Source organism: Medicago sativa, chromosome 3, assembly GCF_051527215.1.
Source record: "Medicago sativa cultivar Bolivia chromosome 3, Bolivia_mono, whole genome shotgun sequence".
NCBI lineage: Eukaryota > Viridiplantae > Streptophyta > Magnoliopsida > Fabales > Fabaceae > Medicago > Medicago sativa.
This window is the reverse complement of record NC_140751.1, coordinates 83,033,776-83,060,890: the sequence shown is the minus strand read 5'-3', so window position 1 is coordinate 83,060,890 and position 27,115 is coordinate 83,033,776. Positions and strand designations below refer to the sequence as shown.

The 27,115-nt window shown below is 32.7% G+C and overlaps 2 protein-coding genes and 1 non-coding gene across 6 annotated transcripts; 1 reads left to right on the top strand and 2 right to left on the bottom strand.

Moving 5' to 3' along the window:
* Positions 1-12,598: 12,598 nt before the first annotated feature.
* On the bottom strand, positions 12,599-20,481 carry LOC146941023 (putative LRR receptor-like serine/threonine-protein kinase At5g10290). Of its 4 annotated transcripts, none has more exons than XM_085754818.1 (13): positions 20,400-20,481; positions 19,904-20,089; positions 19,308-19,440; positions 19,092-19,163; positions 18,475-18,618; positions 18,297-18,368; positions 18,131-18,196; positions 17,096-17,166; positions 16,890-17,021; positions 14,691-14,804; positions 14,463-14,603; positions 13,763-14,157; positions 12,599-13,130 (listed from the first exon to the last, which is right to left on the bottom strand). In XM_085754818.1, the coding sequence occupies exons 2-13, from the start codon at positions 19,989-19,991 to the stop codon at positions 12,816-12,818; spliced, it is 1,743 nt and encodes a 580-aa protein (XP_085610944.1). In that variant the 5' UTR covers positions 19,992-20,089; positions 20,400-20,481; the 3' UTR covers positions 12,599-12,815. The 4 variants fall into 4 exon arrangements, with proteins under 4 accessions (XP_085610944.1, XP_085610945.1, XP_085610942.1 ...); XM_085754819.1 differs by having other exon boundaries at positions 20,404-20,481; XM_085754816.1 differs by having other exon boundaries at positions 14,463-14,804.
* Positions 20,482-23,215: 2,734 nt separating this feature from the next.
* LOC146941022 (uncharacterized) lies at positions 23,216-25,506 on the top strand. The gene is made up of 4 exons (XM_085754815.1): positions 23,216-24,220; positions 24,823-24,915; positions 24,997-25,064; positions 25,166-25,506. The coding sequence occupies exons 1-4, from the start codon at positions 23,591-23,593 to the stop codon at positions 25,326-25,328; spliced, it is 954 nt and encodes a 317-aa protein (XP_085610941.1). The 5' UTR covers positions 23,216-23,590; the 3' UTR covers positions 25,329-25,506.
* Positions 25,507-25,578: 72 nt separating this feature from the next.
* Positions 25,579-25,669, bottom strand: TRNAY-GUA (transfer RNA tyrosine (anticodon GUA)). The gene is given in 2 exon segments: positions 25,579-25,614; positions 25,633-25,669. It is a non-coding gene; the product is annotated as a tRNA-Tyr (tRNA).
* Between the last annotated feature and the right edge of the window lie 1,446 nt (positions 25,670-27,115).

Here is a 27,115-nt window from a genome sequence, read left to right as displayed (position 1 = left end):
ATCTAAGATAGACAATATGTCTCAACAAAGATTATATGCTTCAAAGGTAATTTTGTAAACTGAAATGTATTAGTAGTATTACATATAGCAAGTTTAATAGCAAGTTTTGAAATATATCAATAAAATCAGCACCTATTTGCTGTACTCTCTAAAATAACAACAACCCATCAAAAAAAAAAGAAGAAGCAAAGATCTAATTTCAATTAATAACAAATATGGATCAAATAAAAACACAAATATGAGATGATTTTGACGAGTTTTAGGGAAAATGGGTATGTCGTGAATTGAACAAGGAAATCAAATAGATAAATATAGAGATGAATTCACAATTCTGGAAGATTGAATCTTGATTACCGTTGAATAAAAGAGAAACATAAACACAAGAATTAACAAGAAGTTTTAGGACCAAAAAAAATCTCACCTATTCTCAATTATGGAAAAACATGATGGAGTGAATGAGTTTAATTTCTGAAAAGGTTAAAATTGGAATTTTTGATGGTTTGTTGGGGTAGAAGTATAATTGTTAGGGTGTGAGGTAAAATTTCCTAAATTGTGATACTTAGAGCCTTGATCCAATTCGAACTTAATAACCCATCATAAGATCTATTATTAAAAAGATGTTTTACAATATTAATTAATTAGACAGTTGTTGTTCCCTGTAACAGCCCGATTTTTCGACTAGATTTATTTTTATTATTTTTAATTGTGTTATATGTTTTCTTATGTGATTATTGCCTCTGTGTGTATTTTTGGTTGGGAATCGTAGGATTCGGTATTAGAGGGGTATTTTAGTCATTTTGGACTTAGGGGCATTTTGGTCATTTTGAGAGTAGGGGTAATTTTGTAATTTTGCTGAAAGTTATTTTTAGTGCTTAGTGAGAGTTATTTTACCAAGTTACTAAAGGGTGTAGTAATTATTTATTTACCGTTAAGTGACCGTTAGTGTTATATTTTACCGTTAAGTGAGTAGTAACATTTTTGAGGTTAAAATAGAAATGGGTTAGGCCCATTAAGGTTTGTGAGATAAGCCCAATTAAGTGAGCCTATATATAAACTAGTGTTGGTAGAGAAATAGGGTTTTCTTCACAACATTTTTCATTTGAGAAGAGAAGAGATAGATGCTAGAGGGAAGAACAAGAACAAGGGTTAGAGGCAAGAGGGATTCATCATCTAGGAGCTAAATTGAAGCTTGGGTTAGAGATTCTTGGTGCTAGAGGTAAGAGGGTTAGAATTCAACCATAATTCATAACTTTTTCTTTTTACCCATTTGTGAAATTGATGAATTGAACCTAATTGGTTGTAAATTCGTGTTCATGTTTTGATGCAATGTTTGGGTATGTAAATTGAATGTTAATTGAGTGGTTGATGATGAAATTGCATGCTTAAATTGTGGTTATATGTATGCTTTGCATTTTGTCCAAAAATGGTGATATGAGGTGTTGTTGTGATGAATTGTTGATGAATTCATGATAGTTAGTTGCTGATGTTGTTGAGAGATGTTGTTGTTGATGATTAAAACCTTGGGTAATCATAATTGTGGAGTTTGCCATGAACTTGTGTTGTTTTTGAAGTTTTGATGAAAAATGGGTCAATGATGATTTTTGTTAAGTGAAGGTTTTGGGGCAAATTTTATATGGATTTGAGTGTCTTTTCATGTTTGGAAATGTTTAAACAAACTTTGGGATCAAATTTGGGCATCGGGGAGTCAAAATTGGGGTTTTGGGGTGAAAATGGCTCTCTTTCCCGAGACTACTGTCATAACTCGCAACCGTACTCGCAGCTGCGAGTTGAATGCGAGCAACATGGGCTCCTTGGAGCCAACTCGCAATGGCGAGTGAATTTACTCGCAGTTGCGAGTTGCACAGGGCAGAACCCCCTGTTTCGCATTCTTTCATCTTTTTCCCTCATTTCAGTCGTGAACTGGTTTTTGGTACAAACATGAAAATTGTAGATAATATTTTTAGCTTTCTAAGGGCGTTGGTTTGACTTGAATATGATTCTTGGTTTTCAAGTTATGGGGAAAATACTCTTGAAAAGTTTTGTCGAAAAATCCCTCATAACTAGTTCTAAATCGACCCAATCCTTGTGGAATGTTTTTAATCTTTGAAACTTGATTTTTATAAGTTCAACTCAGGTAGTTAAACTGTGATGTAGTGAACCTACTTGTTTTCCTTTGAAAATGGGAATTTTTGTGAAAAGTGGTCAAGTGAGACGAACTTCGGAATTTTTGGTAATTCTCCATATGTGGCCGATGAAATGTTTATGTAACCTCTACTGCATGTATAAGTGACTTGTGAGGGTACATGGCATAGGCAATTGAGCTTGTAGAATTGGTTTTGGTTCATAACCTCTAATTATTTTATGTTGTGACTTTGAGAGACGAACTTTGTTGAATATGACTTTATGAGCTAATTGTCTTGTGAATCCTTTATGGATAGTTGTTATATCTTATGTGAAGATGATTGGTGGTGTATATACATACGTGACAACTATATGTTGCTTGAATTATGGATGTTGTTGATGATTGTATATATGTTAAGTGGTGGTGAATTGTTGTTGTTTGCATATATACAAGTATTGGTGGTGTTGAGGTGATTTGTTTGTGTGAACATATGCATTGTTGTCGAGTCATATGTTCATGCATTCATGACTGATGGTGGTGGGTTTTATATCCAATTGAGGTGATACGATGTTTTTGTTGCATCGGAGGTGACGACCTTGAGGTGACTTGGTACCACATGCATCTAGATGAGTCTAGAGTCATTGCATACTTTGTTGGTGAATTGAAATGTATTTGAGTTGTGAATGAAGATTGAATTTGTTAACTATTGATTAACATGGTTGATGTTGTGAGGTGTGTATGACACACTTGTGGATATGAACTTGAGATGATGATATTGAATGATGTGAGTGTTAAGAATACTTGTGAGTATGTGTATAGTTTGTTATTCATCGTTCTTAAATGTATCTTTCATTCTCAAAGTTTCTTGTTAATTTTAATTGGATTATGATGATGTAATGTTAACCCTCAGTGGTTTACCACCTACCTTTTCGTATGGACGGGTAGATGGAGTGCAGGATGCTTAGTCTGTTTGCTCGATGTTGCCGAGGAGTGGAGTTCCTCTTTTATATACAAGTGTCTAGATTAAGGCTCTGATCTAGGATTTGCATGTTGGATTTAGTTGATTATGTATTTTGGAGTTGAGATGTTATTTGTATTTGAGATTGGAGGATATGTTCTTATTATATTGAGACGTTGAGGTGGTTTATGGATTTTATATATGTTCCGCTGCTAAGTGATGTAACATGATCTTTTTGCATGTATGTTTTAATTTGGTATACGTAGCATCTATTTCTAGAATATAATTGTATATTCGCGCATTTTACCGCTTAATAGAAGTAGGGTGTTACATTCCCACTTCAGTATTTACTATAAAACACCAGAAAATTATTCATTTATCCCATTGACACTTAACTGTTGCCGGATCTATGCTTTAAAAAATGTCACTTTGACTGTTAATTGCTGCAGAACAAGACATATCTGTAGTTAACTATCGTCGGATAAGTTTTTTAACAATCTCAAAAGTGGAAACAACAACTTTCCATTAACTATGTGTTCAACTCGTGAAACCATGCACCAATCATTTTCTATTATTCTCCATTGCATGATATGTCATAAACTGCATTCTAAATCTATGTGACAAACAAATTGCTATTGGAACATAAACATGTTGGATAATAAACATGATTTGGTCCATTGAACTATTCAAATGTTAGTCCCAATTAACTAATAAGTGTGGTGTAGCCTAAAGAAATTTATTGAGTGTTGTAGGACTAAATTGATAGTATGAAGAAATAGCATTATTAAATATATGTCATTGGTCAGGTGCTCTTCGTAATGTGGCTCAGCTTGGATGTTGGGGTCTGGGAGTTGTATTTTGAGGGTGTTCTTTAGGGGTGAGTAGTGACGATGGGCGGTGGTGGATACCGTGTTTACAATGTTTGTTTTTTGGAGGAGTCTGTTTTAGGTGGTGATGTTTTTGGCGGGTTTATTTTCAGGGGTGTTTTTTAGGTTGTTATGGTGTACCGTCTATATGCGGCACCATTTGTATCTTATTTCGTCCATACCTTGCGTCTTGCGGGGATGGCGTCTAATAATATTTGCCGATTCAAATAAAAAAAAATATATGTCATTGGTGTGTAGAACTCTCTCTTGAAGTGTGTAAAAAATATTATCCAATGATGTGTCTAGAACTCTCCCTTGAAGTCTATAAAAAGGGAGAGAGTTTGTCATTTGTAAACCAAGCAAGCAAACAAGAATAGAAATAGTTTTTCTCTCAAATATTCTCTCCTCCTAAATTCCTCACAAAGTTCTCACCATAACCTTATCCTTTTCCAACAAAACGTTCTCTGCAAAAAAAAAAAAGAAGAAGACTTTATTTCAGCATTAAATATATTACGGTTCTCATTATTCTACAGTTGAGTACATTATGTTGTTTATAATTCGGTACTCCCTCCGTCCCATATCATGTGACATAATTGACTCTGTCACGAATGTCAATGCACAATTTTGATCTTAAATATCTTTAATAATATATTAGAAAAAATTATGAAAATTTAGTATTTTAAAAATACTCATCGAGCCAAATCTAACATCTTATATGATATAATTTGTTATAGTATATTAGTAGAAAAATATGGTCAAAGTATGTTATGTGCATAGTGCACAATTTTAAATTAAATCATTTAAAATAGGAAGGAGAGAATATTGATTCTTCTCCAGTTGAATAAATTAAATTGTTTATAAATAAGATAATAGGTTGGAAAAAAAAAACTACAACAACACATTTTGGGGAAACAAATCCCATCACATTGTTTGAACCATGCATACTGGCAAATGCTTTGAACTCTTTCGTCTTCTAAGATAAAAATTGTCCAATCATTTAAAGCATCTTACCTCTTCTCTTCAGACAAAATGCTCAAAATTGGTTTAATTTAATTTAAGGGTCGTGTTAACCAGTGTCTCTGAGGCACTAGTTAAGGAAGCCCCATGACACTAATTATGAAAAGTAAATTATATATTTTTTATTAATAAATATATTTGGTGTAGTGAATAAATTGAATTAAATATGAATGAACCTTTCAAGAATGAAAGCAACTATAGCCTTGCTACATAATATATTATACAAGCCTAAATATGATGATATATTTGGCGAATTTTCAATACCTTCCGTTAAATTATCAGAACTGGGTGCGATTGATAGGCGTCGAATCATTCCAGTTAAAACAATTGTTTGCCCTCAATAATATTCTTGCAAAAAATCCTCACCTTTTTTTAACGGTCATTGCATGCACTAAATCATGAACACCACATCTTTTTACTCTTCCATCAATATTGATTGAATTTACTTGCACTAAACTTCTATGGATTAACTCTTTTAAATATCCTTCTGCAACCTCTTCCAATGTCCTTCCCGGCCCTTTCTTCTTTAACAAACCCTTCAGCAATCCATTGACGGGTCAATGTCTTTGAACGAACTTTACAGGCTTCAAATATAATCCAAAATACAAGAAACATGACTTGAGATTGCAAGGCAAATCATGGTAACTAAGTCCTAAAACTTTTCTTATCATGGAATATTCCTCTGACTGGTCTGCATTTATATTGTCACTAAACTTAGACCATTCATTTCGATCTCTGTCTTTGCATGCTAAAATACCACCAATGACTACAATTGCGAGTGGTAATCCATTGCATTTTTCAACAATTTTGGAAGATATATCAATAAGATTTTTTGGACAACATTCGTCATGGAACACTTTCTTATTAAACAATTCCAAAGATTGTTCATCAGATAAAATTTTCATTTCATACACTTCAATAGAAAATGATTTCTTACAAGCATCTGCAACATCCTTCTTCCTTGTAGCAAGTGTTCTATCATATAATTTTTATTAATAAATATATTTGGTGTAAGTGTTCTATAAAAAAAAAAAAATGAAAGCAAGTGGTGCCATGAAAGCTGTCAACCGGATGTCTCAACATTAGGCAAGTAAAGTCTTTGCTTGCTGAATTAGTATCTCTCCATTTATTACTCTCTCAATTTTTTCCATTTAGATAGATAAAAAGACAAACAAGTTTGAAAAAAAACCATAAATAATTTCTCCGGTCTTATATATATGAAAATTTTCAAAAAAAATTTGGTCCTAATTATAAGAAAATATCTTAACTTTTTAAGGTATAGTTATTGCTTAAAAGACTTTTTTACCCCTTATTTATTGTTTTTGTTTTTAATATTAGTTGGTGTATTTAGTGTTTCACAACTTTTAATGAGGGTACATATTTGTAAAAATATGTAAAAAGTTACACTAATTAATGATTTCATTGGTTTAGATGTTTTTTTTCTTTTTTTTTTTTGGTACAATTATTTTTCTTCTTATGACAAGGACCGGAGGAAGTAATAGTGGTGGGATTCATTATATAATTTTTTGTATCTATCTCTCACCAAATGTCATCATCAATTTATTTTAAACAAATGGAGAGGATCTTTACTCTTGCTTTAGGCCTTAAAGGTTTTTTTTTGTTTATAATTTTTGTGTGTGCGCGCTCGTGCGTGCGTACGAGATAAGGAGAAGCAGCATCACTTCTTTTTAACTTTGCGATTTTCACAAAAGTATTAATTTTTTTAATCACAATTAAAATTAATTAAAAATTTATCTGAGATCGACAATATGTCTCAACAAAGATTATATGGTTCATGGATAAGTTTTATATATATTGTTTATAACATCGAAACCCGAATCATCAAAGTAATACAAACAAAATTATAGTTGTTTTATAGTCGCAAAGGTACCTTTTATTTTCGTTTCTTATTAGTCTTTTGTCACTAGTTGTTGTACTAAAATGTCCTAACTATCCATTTAGCACGAGAGAAACGTGTAAATAGCACGAGAGAAAGTTTTGTCCATGCACTAACTATCCATTTAATTTTCAAATAGATACATAAATCGAAGATGCATGGAAAAAGAAAAAATTAATAAAATTTAATAAAAAAATTTCTTATACATCACCACCGTATTAAGGAAAAATATTTGTAAAATATATAAAAAGTAATATGTAACCTCTAAAATACATAAAAAGAATTCATTTTAATTTTTAAAAAACTTAGTATTTCAAAAACATTCTTAGAATGATTAATAAATTTATAAAAGCAAAAGGCAAGCATATATAACTCCAAGGTGTAGTTTCTCATTCAACATGGTACAACCAGCCAAAGTTACCATAAGAAGCATTAAAGGGGTAAAAACAGAGGCAAACAATGGACCTCATCTGTACACACCATGAAATTACAGCTACCATTGCTCCTGAAACCACTATACCCTGCACAATTCAATTTACATGGTATGATAAAGGTTACAACTGTTTCAGGTTGACCATTGCAGATGCAAATGTTGGTGAGGTTAGAGCTAGGGATTGTAGGTAGAAGTTTTGAAATAATGCTCCTTTACATATGAAAACCAAAGTCCCCTTTTTTGGGCTACTTTTAGAGTATCTCTTGTACTATTGTCTCGGTTTTTAATATATTATATTTGCATATAAAATAAAATTATACAAAAATACATAATTACATACCCTAATAAACCGCAAAGAAAATACTATAATAGTATCATTTAAGTCATCTTTGTCCTCTTCTTCTTGCTCCCAATTAACAAAAATAAAACATATATATCATTAGACATGTTCAAAATAATTGTTGAACCAAAACGAAGTGAAATTAAATGAATCAATTGTGATAGTTTAAGAATCACTAAATAAAACTGAAATTGATTTTATCAACTTGTTTCCATGTGTAGTTTTAGGATTCTTCATAAAAACGGTTATGTTTGATAAAAATTGTATAACAACATTCTGATTCGGATCAAAATTAAAAGTTAGTTCACTGAACCATTAATTCAATTTTTTGACTGAACCGAACCATCAACATGCGTTCACTCTTACTATAGCCATAGTCATTATATTTCTCCACTTTCATAATATGTATAAAAATTAGACATACTCGAATAAATCTTCAAAAGAAAATATTTAGCCTAGAAAATGCTCAGAAATTGATTTAATTTAATTATAATTCTATTTGCTCAAATAGCATAATCATTCTCCATTGATCATAAACTCGTAATAAATATATTTGGTGTAGTGAATAAATTGAATTAAAGGAATGAACCTTTCAAGAATGAAAGCAAGTGGTGCCATGAAAGTAGTTTTTAAGAGGGTTGTCTCAACCATTAGGCAAGTAAAGTTTTTGCTTTAGGCCTTAATTTTTTTTAACTTGTGTGTGCGCGCGCACGTGTTTGTGTGTGCGCACGTGTGAGAGAAGGAGAAGCAACAACAATAGTAAATAGTAATGATGTAGTAACGATTTTTTTTAGCTTTAGGATTTTCACAAAAGTATTAATGTTTTTAATCACAATTAAAATTAATAAAAAAAAATCTAAAACTGACAATGTCTAAACAAAGATTATACAAGTTGACTTTATCATAATATGTATAGATAGATTGTAAGCTAGTGGTAGACAGCATCATGGAAAATTCTAACAATCAATCTGACTTTGGCAATATAATATTCTCTTGTAGATCACTTTTAAATCAATATAGAAACTTTAAGATAAGTTTTGTCAGGAGACAAGCAAATTATGTCGCTCATACTTTAGCAAGGGCGTCAAGTTTGGATGCTTGTCACCATGTCTATGAAGTAGCAATAAACGTCACAAGAAAGGGGGGGTTTGAATTGTGACCCTTTTAAAAATTATTCCTGGAAGTTAAATAAAAATATATGCTCAAGAAAATCTTGGTTAGTGTTAGTAATAATAAAATATTATAATATTAGGACCAGAGAACTCTGGATAATAAAATAAATAAAAGGACCAGAAAGTTCTGGAATAAAAGACTGAAATAAATAAAGCAGTAAAGGACCAGAAAACTCTGGATATATAACTGAAATAAATAAGCAGCAAAGGACCAGAAAACTCTGGATAATTAACTGAAATAAATAAAACGATAAAGGACCAGAAAACTCTGGATATATATAACTGAAATAAATAAAGCGATAAAGGACCAGAAAGTTCTGGATAATTATTAAGTGGTAGGTTAATTATTTAATTTTAGTTTTAAGGACCAGAGCACTCTGGAAAAATAATATATTTAATTATAGTTATATGTGACGGCGAGAAATTAAGAGATGAGAGAAGAGAGAGAACACAAGAGATTTATCCTGGTTCGCCTAACCGGCTACGTCCAGTCCCCACACTACGTGTGAGATTATCCACTATAGTATCCTGCTATCAGAAACTTCTGAATAGCACTATAATTTGTTGATCACACCAGATCAGTCCGTTACACTCTGTATTATCAACCTCAGCAGGCTTCTACTATTCTTGATCACACAAGAAAAGTTCTATCTCAAACTATTAAGCCTAATAGACTTGAGATCTAGTTACAATTTGTTTGGTGGTGGGTGTTGGTTAAAATGGAATCTCAAAAGAGAAAAAAAAATATCTCACGTGGAGATTTCAAATTAATATCTCAAAGAGATATTTTAAATACAAACTCTCAGGGATATCTAAGCTTTAAGAAGAAAGATATGTGTAGCTTGCTTTGTTGTTATTGTTGAAGAGCTTGAGAATATTTCTTTTGAATATTCACGTGAATGAGAGAATGGAATTCTTGTGTGTAAGCTCTTGAAGAATTTGCCTTGCTATATGCTTGTATTTATAGAGGCTTGATTTGTGAAGCTCACTTGAAATTATACATGAACATACAGCTGTTTAAGCGTGTATGAAAAACAGTCCATGTGCTCTTGCTTTTTGTTGCTTGAAGCACAAGTGTTGCAAAAAATGTGTTATTCCAAGTGAAGAATGTTCTGAAGAACATTCTCTTCTTCCTAGCCATTTGAGACAGCCCACGTGAGGTTGTAATACAGCTGTGCATGAGTTGTAATTGGCTGTGTTTGAATGACAGCATCCTTATCCATATTTGTAGTTTCACCAGAATGTTCTCAAGAACATTCTTTATTTGTAAAACAACTTTGTTTCTTCTTTTTCTATGGTATGTGCTTTTCCATTTCTTTTCTAAGTGCAAAGCCTTTATGTAATCATATGATATTCTATTTATGTCATGTATCCCAAGTATCTTCTTTTGGTGAGACATAGAGAATATTTTGCTTCTTGTTTTTGTACCAAAAAGTCCATTTATGTCCTTTTGCTTAATTGCTTTGATAAGGACGTTTTTAACTTGTCTTGTGAGCAAAGAACCTTCTTCTTATGTTAAGAACATTCTCATGAAACATTTCTCACAAAATTCATTAGTAGATAACAAGTTAAAAAACAAGTATTAAATGTTTGTAATCTTTAAAACATCAAATAAGGATTTTGTCCTCAACAGTCTATGATTTGATTCCATCTTGTATTTCCTCTATTTTGATAAATGAAATGATATGAGTTACTTTCTGTCAAAAAAAAATCCATTAAAAAAGAATTGTTAAATAAAATTTATTATGATAATTTAATAAGCAATTTTGCTTCTAAAAAAAGATCAAAAAATAAAATTTACATAAAATATATTTCAAAAATTATACTCCTTCCGTTTCAAAATGAGTGTCGTTTTAGGTGTTTACACACATATTAAGAAATGCAATGATTAAGAGAAAGAGAATAGTTATTTTACCAAATTATCCTTATTAACTATTGGTTAGTTTTAAAAGTAATATTTTGGAAGTAGTGTGCAGAGTATTAATTGGAGGGTACAATTGAAAAGAAAAAGTTATTATTGCATTGGAAACTGAAAGCGACACTCATTTTGAAACAATTTTTTTTGGCTAAAGCGACACTCATTTTGAAACGGAGGGAGTATTAATTTTAAAAAGACATCGTTCTTAGAGTTTGTTTTAGGCCTCAAAATTGGTTGGGACGGACCTGATTGCAAGTAGCAAGCGGCAGGCAACAACGATCCTTAAGTTCATGCCATCATTTACAGCAAGTTTGTAGAGAATATGAGTACCAGCAAATGCTATCTGCACTATTACCATTAACAACGTTGGCTTCAAACCCTGCACTACATTACACAAACTCTCCTTCATTATCAGTTGGGGAAGAAGATAAAAACACAAAAGGGTGAGGGAGACTTGTTAAGAAAGGAGGAGAAATGAGGGCGTGGGGGAGAGGCTAGGGGCCCGTTTGAAATATACTTATTTTGAGCTATGCAAATCAAACTTACGTAAATAAATAAGAAATCTACTTTCTTTCACTAGTGACTTGATTTTACACATGAAAAAAAGAAAAGATACACTTTAATTTCTTTCTTTTTGACAACAAATACACTTTTTTTTAAATAGAGAAAATACACTTTGTTAATCATTTTAAAATTACATTTGTTTATATTTTATTGTAGGATAACAGTTTGTTAATTTATTTTTTTTAAGTAGTTTAATCGCTATAAATTTACCTTTTTAAGGTAAATTAATGGGATGTACATAGTTCGAATATTGGCTCATGCATATATTATACGATGTTTCTATCAACTGAGTTAAGTTTATAGAGACAAGTTTGTTAATTTTCTTTGGAGTAATGGAAAACTGTTCGTTAATGATTTTATATGATAACTAACGGGATACTCGTACGTACGCACATGTGTGCTACGCTTTTTTTTAGACATTATTATTCGATCCTTTTCATAAAGCTAAAGTGTTACGTGTATGACGACGTCCGCTTTCTTTATCTCATAATACTAGCTAGTATTAGTTGGCAGCAATCTCAAATGAATTGGCTTCGCAAAGGTGATGCAAATTCTAAAAAAAAGCATGACATCATGTCGAGTCATCGTCGCGCAAATGTTATATCAACAATTCTTGTTGATGGCACCATTGTAGAGGGGGTGGATGAGCTATCTAGTGCTATTTTTTTCCACTTTGGAACTCACTTTAAAGCAGAAATTTATCTGTCATCTCTTCCTGTCTACTTTTTTTCTTCTTCAAGGCTCTCACAAGTATCATCTCTTCTCTAAAATATTTATTTATCCGTTTTTTTCGTTTTTAATTGTTTCAGTTCATTTCCATAATTGTTAGTAATAGTTCAGTTTTTTTTGTTTGGCTCAGTTTAGTTAAACAGTTCGATTCAGTTTTTTGTTTTTTTTCCACCCATAATTACAACCAATCTTTTTGCTTATATTTATATTTGAATGACATTGTCTCACAATTGTTTTTATACGACATGGCATTCCTGTGTTTGCGTCTTGTCATCTCTAGCTATTTTCAAATTGATCACATTTAAAATTCAGAGACATAGTCTAATAAAGATCACGGGTAGTTTGAACATGTGTCTTCCATGCATTCAGCTCAGAGCCACCAAGAAGAATGTTAACAATCCCACTTCAAGAATGTAATGTGGCCATGAAACATCCGTGAATTGCTTTACTTGTAGTTGCCTAAACGTTTTTTGTATGGTAGAATTTCCCTAAACATGAACCATTACTTGTTTCGGTGTATAAATATAAATGTTGCTAAGGTAGCAATTTAAATTTTACAAGTTTAGGAGACCGGCCAGTAAATTTCTTAAAATCATCTATCTTGAGTATACTATTGATACATCCATGGATTGAATCTGGTATGTGTATCTTAACATTTCAATTGAAAAAAAGGAAAGAAAATCATCGGATCATCAAGATTACTACCCCTAAATTTTTCCTCGGAATAAATTAAACAAGTTGAAAGGGGATATTTGTGACACAACACTAAAAAATGATGATATAATTTTATGGTTCCCTCTCATCGTCCACCAGACAACTCGATCGCATCTTGGTTATGAATTGAATCATCTCCCCACGCAAATCTTCTTTGCAGTCTCTCAGAGTCTTGTCTCCGAGTAACCTCCACGTGCTGCCATTCTTCCCACCTTTCGGACAGCCCTTCTCCCTCCAACATTCTTACAACCTCTGACATTGCCGGACGATCCTCTGGTGTTGCTTGCGTGCACAGTAATGCAACTTGTACTATCATTTCAACTTCTTCTATGTTGTAGTTTTTATTAAGGTTGCTGTCAACAATGGCATCCAATCTTTTCTCCCTTTGTAGCTTCTTCACCTAAATAAAACACACAAATATAGAAAAACAGTAACCAATAAGTATTTACTGAATTGTGCCAATTGACTAAATAACACACAGCTTATTTTTGAAGATATCAAGCATTAAGAAGGCGAAAGCACATCTCTTTACAAAAACTAACTACCTTATGCTCATCAACGAGTTCTAGGCAAAAGTATTCAGTAGCAAAAGCATGTATTTTTTAATATGTCATGATTATAAACAGATCACACTTAAGCTTATTGCAAAATCATGTATTTTTTAAAATGTCATGATCATGATTAAGCTTATTGCAAAATCATGTATTCTTTAAAATGTCATGATCATGAAGACAGCTTATTGCAAAACATGTATTCTTTAAAATGGCATGATCATAAACGCAGCATACTTCAGCTTATAACTAAATTGATAAGCATGCAGAGGTGAAGTTATAATCATACAAGTACTTGATCATTGCAGCCTCTACTCCGTGCTTAAATCGTTAACATGTCAAAGTGAACATCATCAAAAATAGGAATGCATAAGCACAAGTTCCAAGCATGTTTGTACAAATGAGAAACAACAAGAAAGGCACAAAGAGGAGCAAACAAGGATGTCATGAACTCATAATTACTAAAATGATGTTGTCTCACATGGTCAAGCAATAACACATCATCTTCATCTTCCAAACGTGAAAAGTCAATTGCACGTTGACCTGTAACAAGCTCCAAAAGCATAATCCCATAACTAAAAACATCTGTCTTTTCTGAAGGTTTTCCAGTAGACAGGTATTCGGGAGCTATATGGCCCATTGTCCCACGAATTTGAGTCGTCACATTAGTCCTTCGAACATCAACCAATTTTGCCAAACCAAAGTCACCAACGACTGCTTCAAAATCTCCATCTAGTAAAATATTGGCTGCCTTTACATCCCTATGAATGATTTTAGGATCGCACTGTTCATGAAGATATTCAAGGCCACGGGCTGTTCCAAGAGCAATTCGTTTTCTTGTATCCCAATTCAAAATGGATTCCCCAGGTTTGAGCTCTGGATCATTATTCAACATGGTCAAACATTACTGGAAAATATGCCAAATTTACAAGTAAACATAAAGAAAATATACAGATCCAAGCTACCCAAAATGTCAGATTAAACCTTTGAAAACTTGGGGAAATGTTAATAATTATATAACTGAAACAAAATAGATACTAGGCCACGTATCTATTTAACTATATTATTAATGGCCTCTCTAACCCAGTTATGAAATAAAATAAAATAGTCGCTTTCTTTTATAGAAAATCAATTTTGATGATAAGCAGACCAGTATGCATATATATGTTGTAACTAAATACCTCTTAGTCGAGAGGCAACACTTAAGTTCTGCATGAAAGGATATACTAAGAGGCGTTCGGTTGGAGTAGTGCAAAACCCAATGAGCCGTAAAAGGTTCCTATGGACAGCTACGCTTATCATTTCAACTTCGCGCTGGAAAGCTTGATCACCCCCAGGACTTTCATAATCAGTTAGTCTTTTGACAGCAATTTTTGTCCCATCAACTAAAACACCTTTATAAACCTTACCAAAGCCTCCCTGTCCTAAAACATTCTTCTCGCTGAAGCTGTCTGTCGCTATCTGTAGTTCTCTCCAGGAAAAACTTTTTATTTGACCAAGTGTAATTCGCCGATCAACTTCACCTAGAGCCAAGAATGAGAAAATATTGAGATACAAGAGAAGTTTCAAAGAAACAAAGAAACTAAATAGATAGTTCACATTAATCATAGTTATAATAACTTTCATAAACTATGCATTACAAGCTTCTTTGTTTCCTGAATTTCCTTTTATGTTGTTTCAATCCTTTTTAACTCTTAGGGTCTGTTTGGGAGATTGGAGGGGAGGGCTTTAGAGGGAGGGGATTAGAGAGACAGAAAAATCTTCCATCTTTATTAATAAAATGAGTTTGTAGAGAATGACAAAAGAAGACTTATAATTAACATTTTTTTAATTTTAAGAATATTATAACAACATAGATTAGGTTTGAAGAATTTATCTAAACCCTCCTTCAATAATTTTGAGTTCCCCTAAATTAGGGGGATTTTGTATTATGAAGAAAAATAAAACCTCCAAAGCCCTCCTCTCTCAAAAGTCCTCTATTTTTTCCACTTCCTCCTTCCTTTTTTCTCAAGCCCTCCCCTCCCCTCCTAAACTCCCAAACAGGCCCTTAAGGATACCTTATCCTTTCCCTAGTGCTGGCCTACTTTTCTTTTATTTATAATACTACTTTTAATAAAATAAATATTATAGTATTATTTTAAGAGTTCAGTACTATACACTGACGTTGTCACTTGTCAATAAGTTCTATACAAATGTCCAATCATATTTCCCCTCGTTGTCACAAAATAGTATTGCTTCTTAAAATATGTTTACATTATAGTTGTCGACTTATAGAACTTCTATTTTAATAATTTATCACCGTGAAAAGCATCACAAAACATATTAAGTATATTCTCTAATCATCACATTCAATCTACATAGGACATGGAACTTTTTTAAGGAATTGAGGGGCTGGGAGTATTTAAATTTGTAGTCATCGAATCTAGTGAGCCACAAGGTGTCAGGGAATGAAAAGTAAATGCTAATGAGTTTTTTAAGGGCACTAAATAAGAAATAAAAAATGAAATGCATTAAACCTTTGTACTTTTGATAAAAAACCAACTGGTATTATTACAAACGGAGGGAAAGGAGAGATTGTAAACTTCCCCTAGCATATTGAAGTGACTCTAGACTTTTCAAATCGCCTAAAAGGCCTTCTACTCTTTCTGAATGATAAGATAATCCTCTCTGCAAGCACTCCTCTCTATTTATAGGCAACATGCCTTATCTCCCTTAACTATCTCTCTGACTCTAACCCACCCACTACCTGACCAATTACCTGATTCCCTAATAACTAACCAAGCCTCTTAACATACAGTAACAGAAAATACTTATCAACTTTTCAATAAACACTTTCTAATTCTTGATTCATTAATCAATGTCCTTAAGGAATATGTTTGCAAAACCTTAAAAGAAAATACTAATGAAAACATATTGACAATAATAACAGTAGGGCAAGATAGTAGAAGAACAATGCATAGTCAATAAAAACAATACTACAACATGGTACTGCAACCTGATGATCTTGACCATTCTTAGAAATCGTGGTTGGGCCTAAGACAACCACTTATAAATACATTGTCAAGCCATCTCCAATCCGATTAGGACTCTTAACACACCCCCTCACGACCAGCACTATTGGGCTTGGTTCGTGGACATAAATGGTGTGTGGTCCGATAGCGGGAAACCTGATAGCAGGTGGCCCAATGGATCTTGAAGAGGTTTCGATACCATCTTAGAAATCGTGATTGGGCCGAACACAACCCCACAAAACCGGCTTGTGAGGCGAGGATTACCCCCACTTATAAATACATTGTCAAGCCATCTCCTATCTGATGTGGGACTCTTAACAACCATCATGGTGGATAAGAGGACTTTCTCAAGTAGAAAAAAAATGCATTTCAAGCAAATTATTTATCCATAACGAGCTAAGAAATACACCACTCATATGAATCAATCTAAAATGTGGTCGATAATGTCATATATGATCATAATGGTTCATGAGTTTAGAGTATTGGATCAGCTTGGAATAGAATGCATATATATGCAGGGTTAACAGATTAAGAATTTCAAATGCTACAACTAACAATCTACAAAAACATTGCGCAGACTAAAGATGGAACACAAACCTGCAACATCTACAAAAACCTCACGCCTGTGCCCTTTGCACCAGAAAAACAGCAGGCTACCAAGAAAAAGAATAAGAATTGAACCTACAACTGTTCCAACTATGAGGCCTACTTTTGGTTTGTGTGATGAACCTGCCAAGTGAAGGAAAATTAGTTTGCTACCTGTTGTGTGGGAGGAGGTGGGGGATTAGGGGGGGAAATGTAACCTTGATTTGCATTATCAGATGTGCAAAGATGCTGATAACTCACACCACAATTCAACTTATTTCCAGTGAAACTGCAATAAGAAACGTAGTGAAACAAAGTTAGACAGGGACATATGTAATCTAAATAACGAAAAATGAAAAGATCGCAGGAGTCCTAGTTTGATGTTCTACTTCTATCCAAGGACTCCGACAACAAAAAAGCAGTTGTAAAAAAGGGCAGGGTCCTGATAATGAGTGCTTTTAAGGCATTGGTTAGGAAATTAAGGAGTGGGAAGTTTTTATTAGAAAATACAATGTTCAATGCATTGGTAACACTAAGGGAACTTGATACTGGATAGCATTTGTCAAAAGAGATTTACGCCTTAAACTTCTATTTCTATATATTGACTTTAGAATATAAGCCTACATTTTGTTGATCGTTGTCACTCGGATTTGTTGTGAACTCGTTATAATATAAAATCATGTCACTAACAACAGCCTTCCTACTAGAGATGGAAAAAAAAAGTCCTTTTTGGTTGAGTTTTATCTTTGGCAGCCTTTTCTCCTATTTAATCAATTTAAAGCAGAAAGTGTTGGCCAGAAAATGCTATGTCCATGTCTCAACTTTTAAGGTTTCATAGGGTGAGCATGTAACAAGAGATACAAATAGCAGCAACTCTGGATAGACTCAAAGCATTTAATGGTGATCGGTTTGTTTTTGTTAATACTTACCATTTCTTCATGTGTTTTCAAGTGAGAAAAACTACCATGAATAATATTAAACAAGTATGTGGAAAGAACTCAATCTACGGGACTCCAATTACAAACTTAGTTTGTTAAAAGTTGAAATTGAATCTGCAATTTTTACAAATCTTTCAAATGAAGACAAAAGAATTAGGAACTCGGGAAGACCGATAGAATCATAAACCACTATTTGATTATGTTTGTAACAGTAATTGTTATATAAGATTATGAATTTATGTATGCAGGTCAGGGATAGAAAGTCATTAAAAGGAGCTTTAAATATTCAATATAATCCCAATTTACCATACGTACTTGTACTTAGGAACGTTGAATAACTGCTCTGGAATCTGTCCGTTAAGTTCATTTGAATCTATCAAACTACAAAAGAGAAGTTTGAACAATACATCAGATGGTAAAATGATAATGAAATGTACTAATAAGTAGAAAAACAAAAAGCATCAAAAAGTAGTTCACATACATATTGATCAAGTTTGGGAGACTGCCAAGTGATTCTGGAATTGTCCCGTTAAGATTGTTTTGACTTAATGTCCTAGTTGCAGGACCAAAATTAGCCACTTTTAAACATTACACAAGGATGATAGATGCTAAGACTCGTCATATATCTGTAAAACCTAGAAACAGACTATCATACTTACAAGAATTGAAGCTTTTTAAGATTACCAAGGGAAGATGGTATTTCACCGGTTAATTTGTTGTTTTCCAGATCCAATCTCACTAAGCTTGTAAGATTTCCAAATTCTTTTGGTATGCCACCAATGATGTTATTCCCCTGTAAAGAACTGCATGATAAATGTACAACATTAATTAATGGTCACACTTATAAGTCTTGCTTCTTTGTGTGTGTGTCTGTGTAAGATTATCCCCCAAAACAGATACTAACGAGACAAAAATGTGAATCACACATCAAAAACCAACACAAAAGATGGAAAATGTGAGCAAGAACGAACTTGTGACAAATCAGAGAAGAGTTAAAATCATAAAATTTGCCAAAGAGCATTGAATGATTTTTCAGAAGTAACCAAATTATATGTACCCCCGAACACCCACACACGAACCCTAGTACTCTTCTAGTTCATCAGATGCATAGAAGATAATATATTTCACAGAAAACATGTACATCCTAAATAAATACAAATAATACTCAAAAGTATCCATATGGTTTCATCAAATCACATCATAACAATACTATAATCCAAAACACGGAAAATGACGAGACTAGGAAATACACTGTGGGTACTTGATATATACTTACAGAGTTGTAAGACTTTTTAGAGCTCCTATTCTAGGTGTCAAGGATCCAGTGAATCCCATAAATGCTAGTGAGCTGCAATGAAGTAATTTATATAATTATACAGCCGCGGGCACAAATCTTCAAGCATCAATAAGGTAATGACTTTTTTAGCATCTTCTCCAGATCAAATAACTAAAAAAACAATTGTTGGAGATTGCAATAAGAAAAAACCCTTACACTTGAACAACATTGCTGTTCTGGTCGCAGTAAACATTGGACCAAGTACAAGGGTTTACTTGATTTTTGTTCCAGTTAGTAAGCTGGTTGGGTGAAGCATTCAGAGATAACTTCAATGCATATAGTGCATCTTCTGTAATAAACATGAAGTTCATAAACATTAGTCTGACATTTAAAAGTCACTTACAACATCGACCAAATCAAAAAAGCAGATATGTTTAAAAAATCACACATTTTCTACAGCAATCTAGTAAAAATATGAAAAAAGATCATCATCAGATTCTATTAGAAAACACTCTTATCAATATATTCCCCTGCACTTGAGGTACTAGCTCGGTGGTAAGAGCTTAGTCTTGTAACTTTACCGTACAGAGTTCAAATCCTCTCAGAGACGTTGTAAAATGACCATCAGTGTCACTTTAATTAATTAATAAATAGGAAATTAACTTGTTGAGAAGCAAAATAGCAAAAGACTACAAAATTATTGAATCAAACTGCGAAAGAAGTCTCGATTTACTACTATTAAACTGAAATCCAGAACCTTATAGAGATGAAATTGAAGGAAATCAAAATTTGCAATTAACATAAGATGGTACCTTGTAAATCAAGCTGAGGAAGTGCAAAAGAACACACACAAACCAAAAGTAACAATAGAAGAAACACCAAGTTCATTTCCACAAACATCAACCACTTCCAGAATATGCATAATCATAATCAATTAGCAGCATATCAATAAGCTTCATTACAGCAGTGCATAACAATGAACCAACCCTTTAATTAAGCTGCAATAAGAATAAATAATTTAATAAAATGGTATTTTTCATATAAAGGGTTCAACAGTAACAAAGAAGAGAAGAAACAAAACTCATAATTGAATCATTAAGAAGACAAAAATGAAATATTATTTTGAAGTAAACAGTTAAAGTTAGTTTTAGTTTGACACTTCTTGTTGGTAAAAATGAATAAATAAAAGAGTGGTTTGGTGGAAGTGAAGAGGACAGTTGAATAAACATGATTGAATATTGACGGGAAAACAGTAAATAAATAGTACAACACACAGCTTGTAGAAGAAAAAACATGGCCGAAACTTACGTACAGAACAAATCTGAAACAGAAGCTTTTGTTCCTTCTACTCTTCTTTCATGGTATTGGTAGTACTTGTGAAAATTGTGTTGTATTTCTCTTTTCTTTTTAAGGTCAAAATACTGTTTCTATACATTATTTAATATCTTTTTTTCTTCTTACGTATTTTTGCACTATAGATAAATTATATTCGATGCTTAGGTCACTAAATATGTTATTGGATAAACAGTCATTTTGGTGTTGATTTTTTTTTTTTTTGGTAGTGATGTTGAATATGCACTTATTTGTATAATGGTTTGATTCAAGAAACATAAGATAGTCTCTGACTTTAAAATTTGTTAGTGACTTCGACCTTCAACGTGTGATTTGAGTGTTAAAGTGTAAAAAGAAAATAGCTTGACATTTTTCTGGACGATAAACAAACGATATGGGGTGACGGTAAGGACCAAAATGAAAGAAACACACATTTTGGTTCTTTTTAGATCTCTAGATATTGGTTTATTCCTTTGAAGCTTGTGGTGGAATTGGAGGGCTAGAAACATTGTTTGCGTGGATAATGAACAAATTCATATTTTCTATTTTTTTTTTTTTTTTGAAATGGCAAAATATTATTAACCAACAAGTCCGTGCAACGTGCACTAATAAGCTCGGGTGGGAAAAAAAAAATACAAGGGGAAATCGGTTGCCACAATAAAAAAAAATAAAAAAAAAAAATATTTTCTATGTGATATTGAGATCAAAAGACTTGCATCCCTCATCTCTATTTGTTTCTCTAGTTTGATCTCGGTTCCAAAACCTCCTCCATGTGTTTCTTGGCATCCCTATAAAGTTGATGAATTCATCCTAAATGTAGATGGCGATTGTTTTGGTGATATGGGCAGAGTTGGGTTTGGAGGGTTTGATTCGGAAAGGGGATGTCATTTGGATTATTGGGTTTAATGGTTTCCTTGGGATTTCTAATAACAATTATGCTGATCGAATGGCAATCCACCATAGCTTGAAGATTACTATAAATCTTGGCTACAATCTTATAGTAATTTGCTACTCTAATTCTCAAAATTGTGCTTGATCTGATTTTCTAGGATCACAATGTTTTCCACTGTTATGTTGCAGTTATCAAGGATTTATTGAAGTTAATGTGGGATGTTATCATTTCTCATTCTCTTATTTCAGCGTAAATTTTTGGGTAAAATTGGGTTCGACCAATGATCATAAATTCATTGTGTAGGAGGCTCTACCAGAAGGCTTAAAGACCATTCTTTTGTTTGACTCACGACACGACGGATGTTTGCTACCTCACGCTTAGTTTTTTCCTCTGTTTTTGGGGTTTTCGTTTTCTCTTTAGCCAATTTACCAGAAAAGATATTCAAAAGATTATCACGATAAATTTATTCTGACACTTTCGGTATCTTAAGTAATTACAAACAGAACTTTATTATTAATGGCGGATCAGCGACATCAATAAGTAAGGGAGTCAGAGGCGAAATGTTTCATCAAACACTCTATTTATATCTATAGCTATATCAATTCCTATTATTTCTCACCCCAAGGAACTCGACTACCTTTAGAGAAGACCAAGACGAGAATCACAATTTTGCCATTTATTAAAAAGTGACAACTCATCTAATTTTGTGTCGGATTTAATGTTGAGAGACCAATGCTATGCGATTTTAAAATAAATGAATCAAAATTGTGATCGGATCAAAATTGTAATTAAGCCTTACATTTTTAATTCATTTTTAGACATTTATCTTTCACTTCGTAATACATGTCTGCTCTCTTTGCTATTTCTGATAATTGAAGGCTGATTGACGGTTAACTTGCACATATGACTTCCGAGAGAGATTTAACTTCTTTTTGGAATATGTATATAAAACGTGAGTCAATATTTTTTTTTAACATATCCCAAGTTTTGATGCTATTGATGAATTTCAAGTTCCAGTGGACGGTGCTAATATGAACATTGAACAGTAGAAGAAAACTAAGTAACCGAAAAGGAAAAAAAAAGAGAGGAGAAAACTATGTTTGCTAGGCATTATGGAATCTCTCCTAGAATAATCCGTAGCGCAAATTATACTATGCTAAACTTTTCTTGTTTCACGGTTAGATGAAAATTCACCATTACATACTTCAGAGTTTTCACATACTTGGATGAAAATTCTCATGAGAAGACAGTTAGGTACATTTCGAGGATTACATTTGTCATTTGATTTAATATAATTTAAACGTATAATAGGTCGATCCAATTTTATTCCACCATACATTATGAACGTAATTTTTCCCATTTTGTGAGAATGAACATATATTTTGCTATTATTTGAATAAGAAAATTAACACACCACTTTTTTTTCTTTTTGGTACAAATTAACACACCACTTTAAATAAATAAAAAAGGGTTAATTAAGTTTTTAGTCCCTATAAATATTCACAGTTTTGTTTTTAGTCCCTATAAAATACAATCACACTTTTTAGTCCCTGTGACATTTTCCTTAAGCATTTTAAGGACCAAAAATGTTGATGGAAATTTTTTATAGGGACTAAAAATGCTAATGGAAAATTTTTATAGGGACTAAAAATGTTGATGGAAAATTTTATAAGGACTAAAAAGTGTGATTTTATTTTATATGGATTAAAAACAAAATTTTGAATATTTACAGGGACCATTTACTTAATTAACCCAATAAAAAATAACAAAACAAAATTAACTAAATTTATACTCCCAAAGTAGCGCCGGCCATTTTGGATTAGGTAGTATTTGATTGATTTCTACCGGCAACCCGTTGGGCTGGTCTTAAATAAACCAGTCTTTCTCAATCTTTTTTCTTAATAAACTTTATGCTGTAGCTAACTAATCAAGATTTTGTCATGTGAAAGTCAAAAATGAAGTTCCCAGTAGTATAAAGAAGAGTAAAGTATCGATGCACTAAGCACAGTGCTGAATGAGATGTTTCGGATTTATTTCAGCTTAGTATTTTAAATTAAGAGTAGTTTGTTAACAAAAAAAGTGATAGAACGGATTCTACAAAGTATATTCCAATTACACCAAAAAACTCGATCCAAAATAAAACTATACAATTATCATATTTTTATCATATTCTATAATATCCTCGTCATTTTCTTTTGTCACAGTCTTTGCCAACTCAATCATATATCCACCACTCTGCATACTTCCAAAAACCCATTTTCCAATCCACTCTGCAATGGGTAGTAGCAGATGGTTCAGCTTCACAACATTGTGTAACTGGTGGTTCCGTTACTCCTTCTCTAAATCCGGCCTAAAATCAACCACCACCGATCTCGGTGACGGAACAGTAATGCATTGCTGGGTCCCTAAAACAGCTCAAAAACACAAACCTTCTCTTATACTCATCCATGGAATCGGAGCCAACGCAATGTGGCAATGGAACTCTTTCATTCCTGAGCTCACACGCCACTTCAATGTTTACGTACCAGACTTGATTTTCTTTGGAGATTCTTACACGACCAGACCTGAAAGATCGGAGCAGTTTCAAGCAAAGTGTGTTATGCGTGTGCTGGAGGGTCATGGGGTGAGGGAGATGATGGTGGTTGGGTTGAGCTATGGTGGGTTTGTGGGGTATAGTATGGCGGCGATGTTTCCGGAGAAGGTGGAGAAGGTGGTGGTGATTTGTGCAGGAGTTTGTTTGGAAGATAGGGATATGGATGATGGGATGTTTCAAGTGAAAAGTGTTGATGAGGCTGTTAATGTTTTGTTGCCGCTGACGCCGGAAATGATGAAGGAGTTGGTGAAGCTCACTTTTTTTAAGCCTGCTAAGTCCTTGCCTAATTGGTTTCTTAATGATTTCATTGAAGTAAGTTGTTTTTTCTGAATGTGTGTCTGGTCGTGTTTGATACTTATACTTTGACATTGATATGACGTTTGATATTACTAGTATTAGTGTCGTGTTTATGTCTGTGACAATGACTCGGACATCGACATGTTGTTACGTCAACACCCGTAATAATTTAAGAAAATGACAAAATTGAATATAATCATATGTGTTAGTGTTGTGTTGGCATCGGGCTCTATAGTCCGGACACACCTTCGATCGGAAACATATGTGCTACAGAGTTGGCGTTTCATATGTTTCTCATAAAACCCTACTTTGTTTAATAGTTGAAGATGCATGGTTGGTTGCTATTATGTACTCTGTAAAATTGTTCCATCTAGTTCAGGAATACAATGTAACTTGTACTTGTAAGACATGTGTTTAGGTGATAGTTTTGAGGTTAGCTATACTAAGTAGTGGCAGTTAAGTTTAGGAGGACCCCTTGTTTAATTGTTTAATTTGCAACTAATTTATTGAGCAATGTTTTGTTTAGTAGATGATTAGTTGTGTTATCCCATTTAATTTGTAAATTCTAGATCTGAGAAAGTCCATCACTTGTCTTAATTTTTAGTCTACCCTTGTAGGTGATGTGTATAGAGTACCGCCAGGAGAGGAAAGAACTAATCCAAGCACTTCACAAGGATAGAAATTTGTCTAATCTACCTAAGATTACACAGGTTTGTTTTAGCAGCTAAATTTCTATTTTGAGATAATTTGGTCACATTTGTATTATTGCAATAACCTTTTTAATGAAGCAGCCTATGCAAATTATATGGGGAGAACATGACCGTGTATTCCCATTGGAATTAGCCCACAGATTGAAAGGGTAATTTAAATTTTTTAAGTTCAATCTTCATATTAGTTAATTTGATTATGTTCTGCATTTTCCTGATTATTTTGAATTTCATTATTTACAATCTTGTGTAGACATGTGGGAGAGAAGGCACAGCTAGTGGTAATTGAGGATGCAGGGCATGCAATAAACGCAGAGAAACCCAAAGAAATGTACAAGAATTTGAATTCCTTCCTCATTGATCCTTTCACAGGGTCTAAACAAGAAAACCATAGCAATGGTCATAAGTTGGAATAGAAAGCTTAAGTCTGAGAATTAGAATAATGTTTCTGATGTATTATTATGGATATGATGGATATGTGGTTCAAGATTTTTGTTGTATCATAGGCTGTTTCTGTTTATCCTCCCAGGCCCCAGCATATATTCAATGATGAATGCTTGGTTGTTGATACTCATAATATATCCCATTTCAATATCTGCATGTGCTTTCAAGTAAAATATCAGCATGGTTGTTAATGGCACAAAAAATTAAAACAAAAACAAAAAATCCGACCTACCGGATTCGAACCAGTGACCTAAGGATTTCAGCTTGGTATTCCAACTACAGTCCTCCGCTCTACCAACTGAGCTAAGGTCGGTTGTTGATTTTAACGTTGTAATATTTGTACTTAAGCCGCATTACAGTGGCGCTCACTTATTTATTCATTTTTTCCGATTTATAACGTACTTAAACTTAGCTTATTTTTTAAAGAAAAAAAATATAACTCAACTTATTTAAAACAATTTATTTGACTAATTATTTAAAATAGTTTTATAATTCATTATTTCATGATATTAGATTCTTGGATTTTCAGTTTTTCTTTGGTTCTACATAAATTTTCCTTTTGAAGAAAAAAAAATAAAAGGTATTTTTTTCTTTCTTGAAAGTATAACGAGTAGCTACAATAATCCATCAATGTATTAAAATTCTAAAATAGTTTCTAAATATACATTACATTAGTTAAAATAGCTTATGATGTTAAAATGTTTCGTTATATCAGTCCCTCAATATAATTACATACTATCACATCGATCTCTGTAAATATTTACTTACCATCATATTAATCCTTATAAAACAAAGTTACTTTTAGCATTGAGAGACTATTTTAAGTTTTAATTAACATACTGTATAATAATAATAAACTATTTTAGAATTTTGATATATTGACGAACTATTATGATTATTTGTTCAAAAATCAATTCATTCAAATGATCAAAACATTAGTAGAGTGAAAGGGAGTCTCCAATCACTAGTGACTGGTCAACTTATCACGAGTCCTTCGATTAGATATGACAATGGCCCCAATGGTTAGGGTGGTATAACATATGTCTCTTACCCATATATTTGTAAAAATTGCTCGTATTTTAACCCATATCCTTATGGGTAGTAACTATATTATTTTACGACAAAATCATCGGTTATAATTGAAACATATTATAACTTCTTAGTCGTGTAAGATGTGTCAACTCAATTGTTAAAGATTGACTTTATAACCTCAATTGACAAAGTTTGTACTTGTGACAACTGTAATATGAACATTAGTGTCATTAATATTAATAAAATTCTTGCTTCCCATATTTTTTTTTAAAAATAATTTATAATATCTTAATTTAAATAGATAATCATTGTATTTTTTAGGGGAATTATTGTAATTTTAAATGTAATTCATTATCATTCAAAACAACCATATGCAACATCATTTTGTTCAAAATCTTCATAATAAATTCGATTTTTCATGGTAGTACTTTCTCCGTCCCGCGATACTTGACCTACTTGGCCATTTTACACAGATTAAGAAAAGTGTAAAGATGAAAGAAAGAGAATGGTATTTTTACTGAATTGCCATTATTATTATTTTTAAACCTTCACTTTTTTAAGTAATGATTACTTTCTTTGTTCCACTACAAACTTTTACATGGAGACCACAAAAAGTAACTATAAGGGTAAACTTGTCAAATTAAGCTTAAAAATTTGAGAAGGTCAAGTATTGTGGGACAAATTTTTTTTTCCCAAATAAGTCAAGTATTGCGGGACGGAGAGAGTA

Bases quoted from the DNA above. Each gene is read 5' to 3' on its own strand.
- LOC146941023 (XM_085754816.1), bottom strand. From the start codon at position 19,991: ATGTTTGTGGAAATGAACTTGGTGTTTCTTCTATTGTTACTTTTGGTT. The intron at 19,164-19,307 runs GTAAGGGTTTTT...ACTTCATTGCAG, and splicing joins AACAGCAATGTTGTTCAAGT to CTCACTAGCATTTATGGGAT. The intron at 18,197-18,296 runs GTATGTGAACTA...TCTCTTTTGTAG, and splicing joins CTCCCAAACTTGATCAATAT to TTTGATAGATTCAAATGAAC.
- LOC146941022 (XM_085754815.1), top strand. From the start codon at position 23,591: ATGGGTAGTAGCAGATGGTTCAGCTTCACAACATTGTGTAACTGGTGG. The intron at 24,221-24,822 runs GTAAGTTGTTTT...CTACCCTTGTAG, and splicing joins TTCTTAATGATTTCATTGAA to GTGATGTGTATAGAGTACCG. The intron at 24,916-24,996 runs GTTTGTTTTAGC...TTAATGAAGCAG, and splicing joins ATCTACCTAAGATTACACAG to CCTATGCAAATTATATGGGG.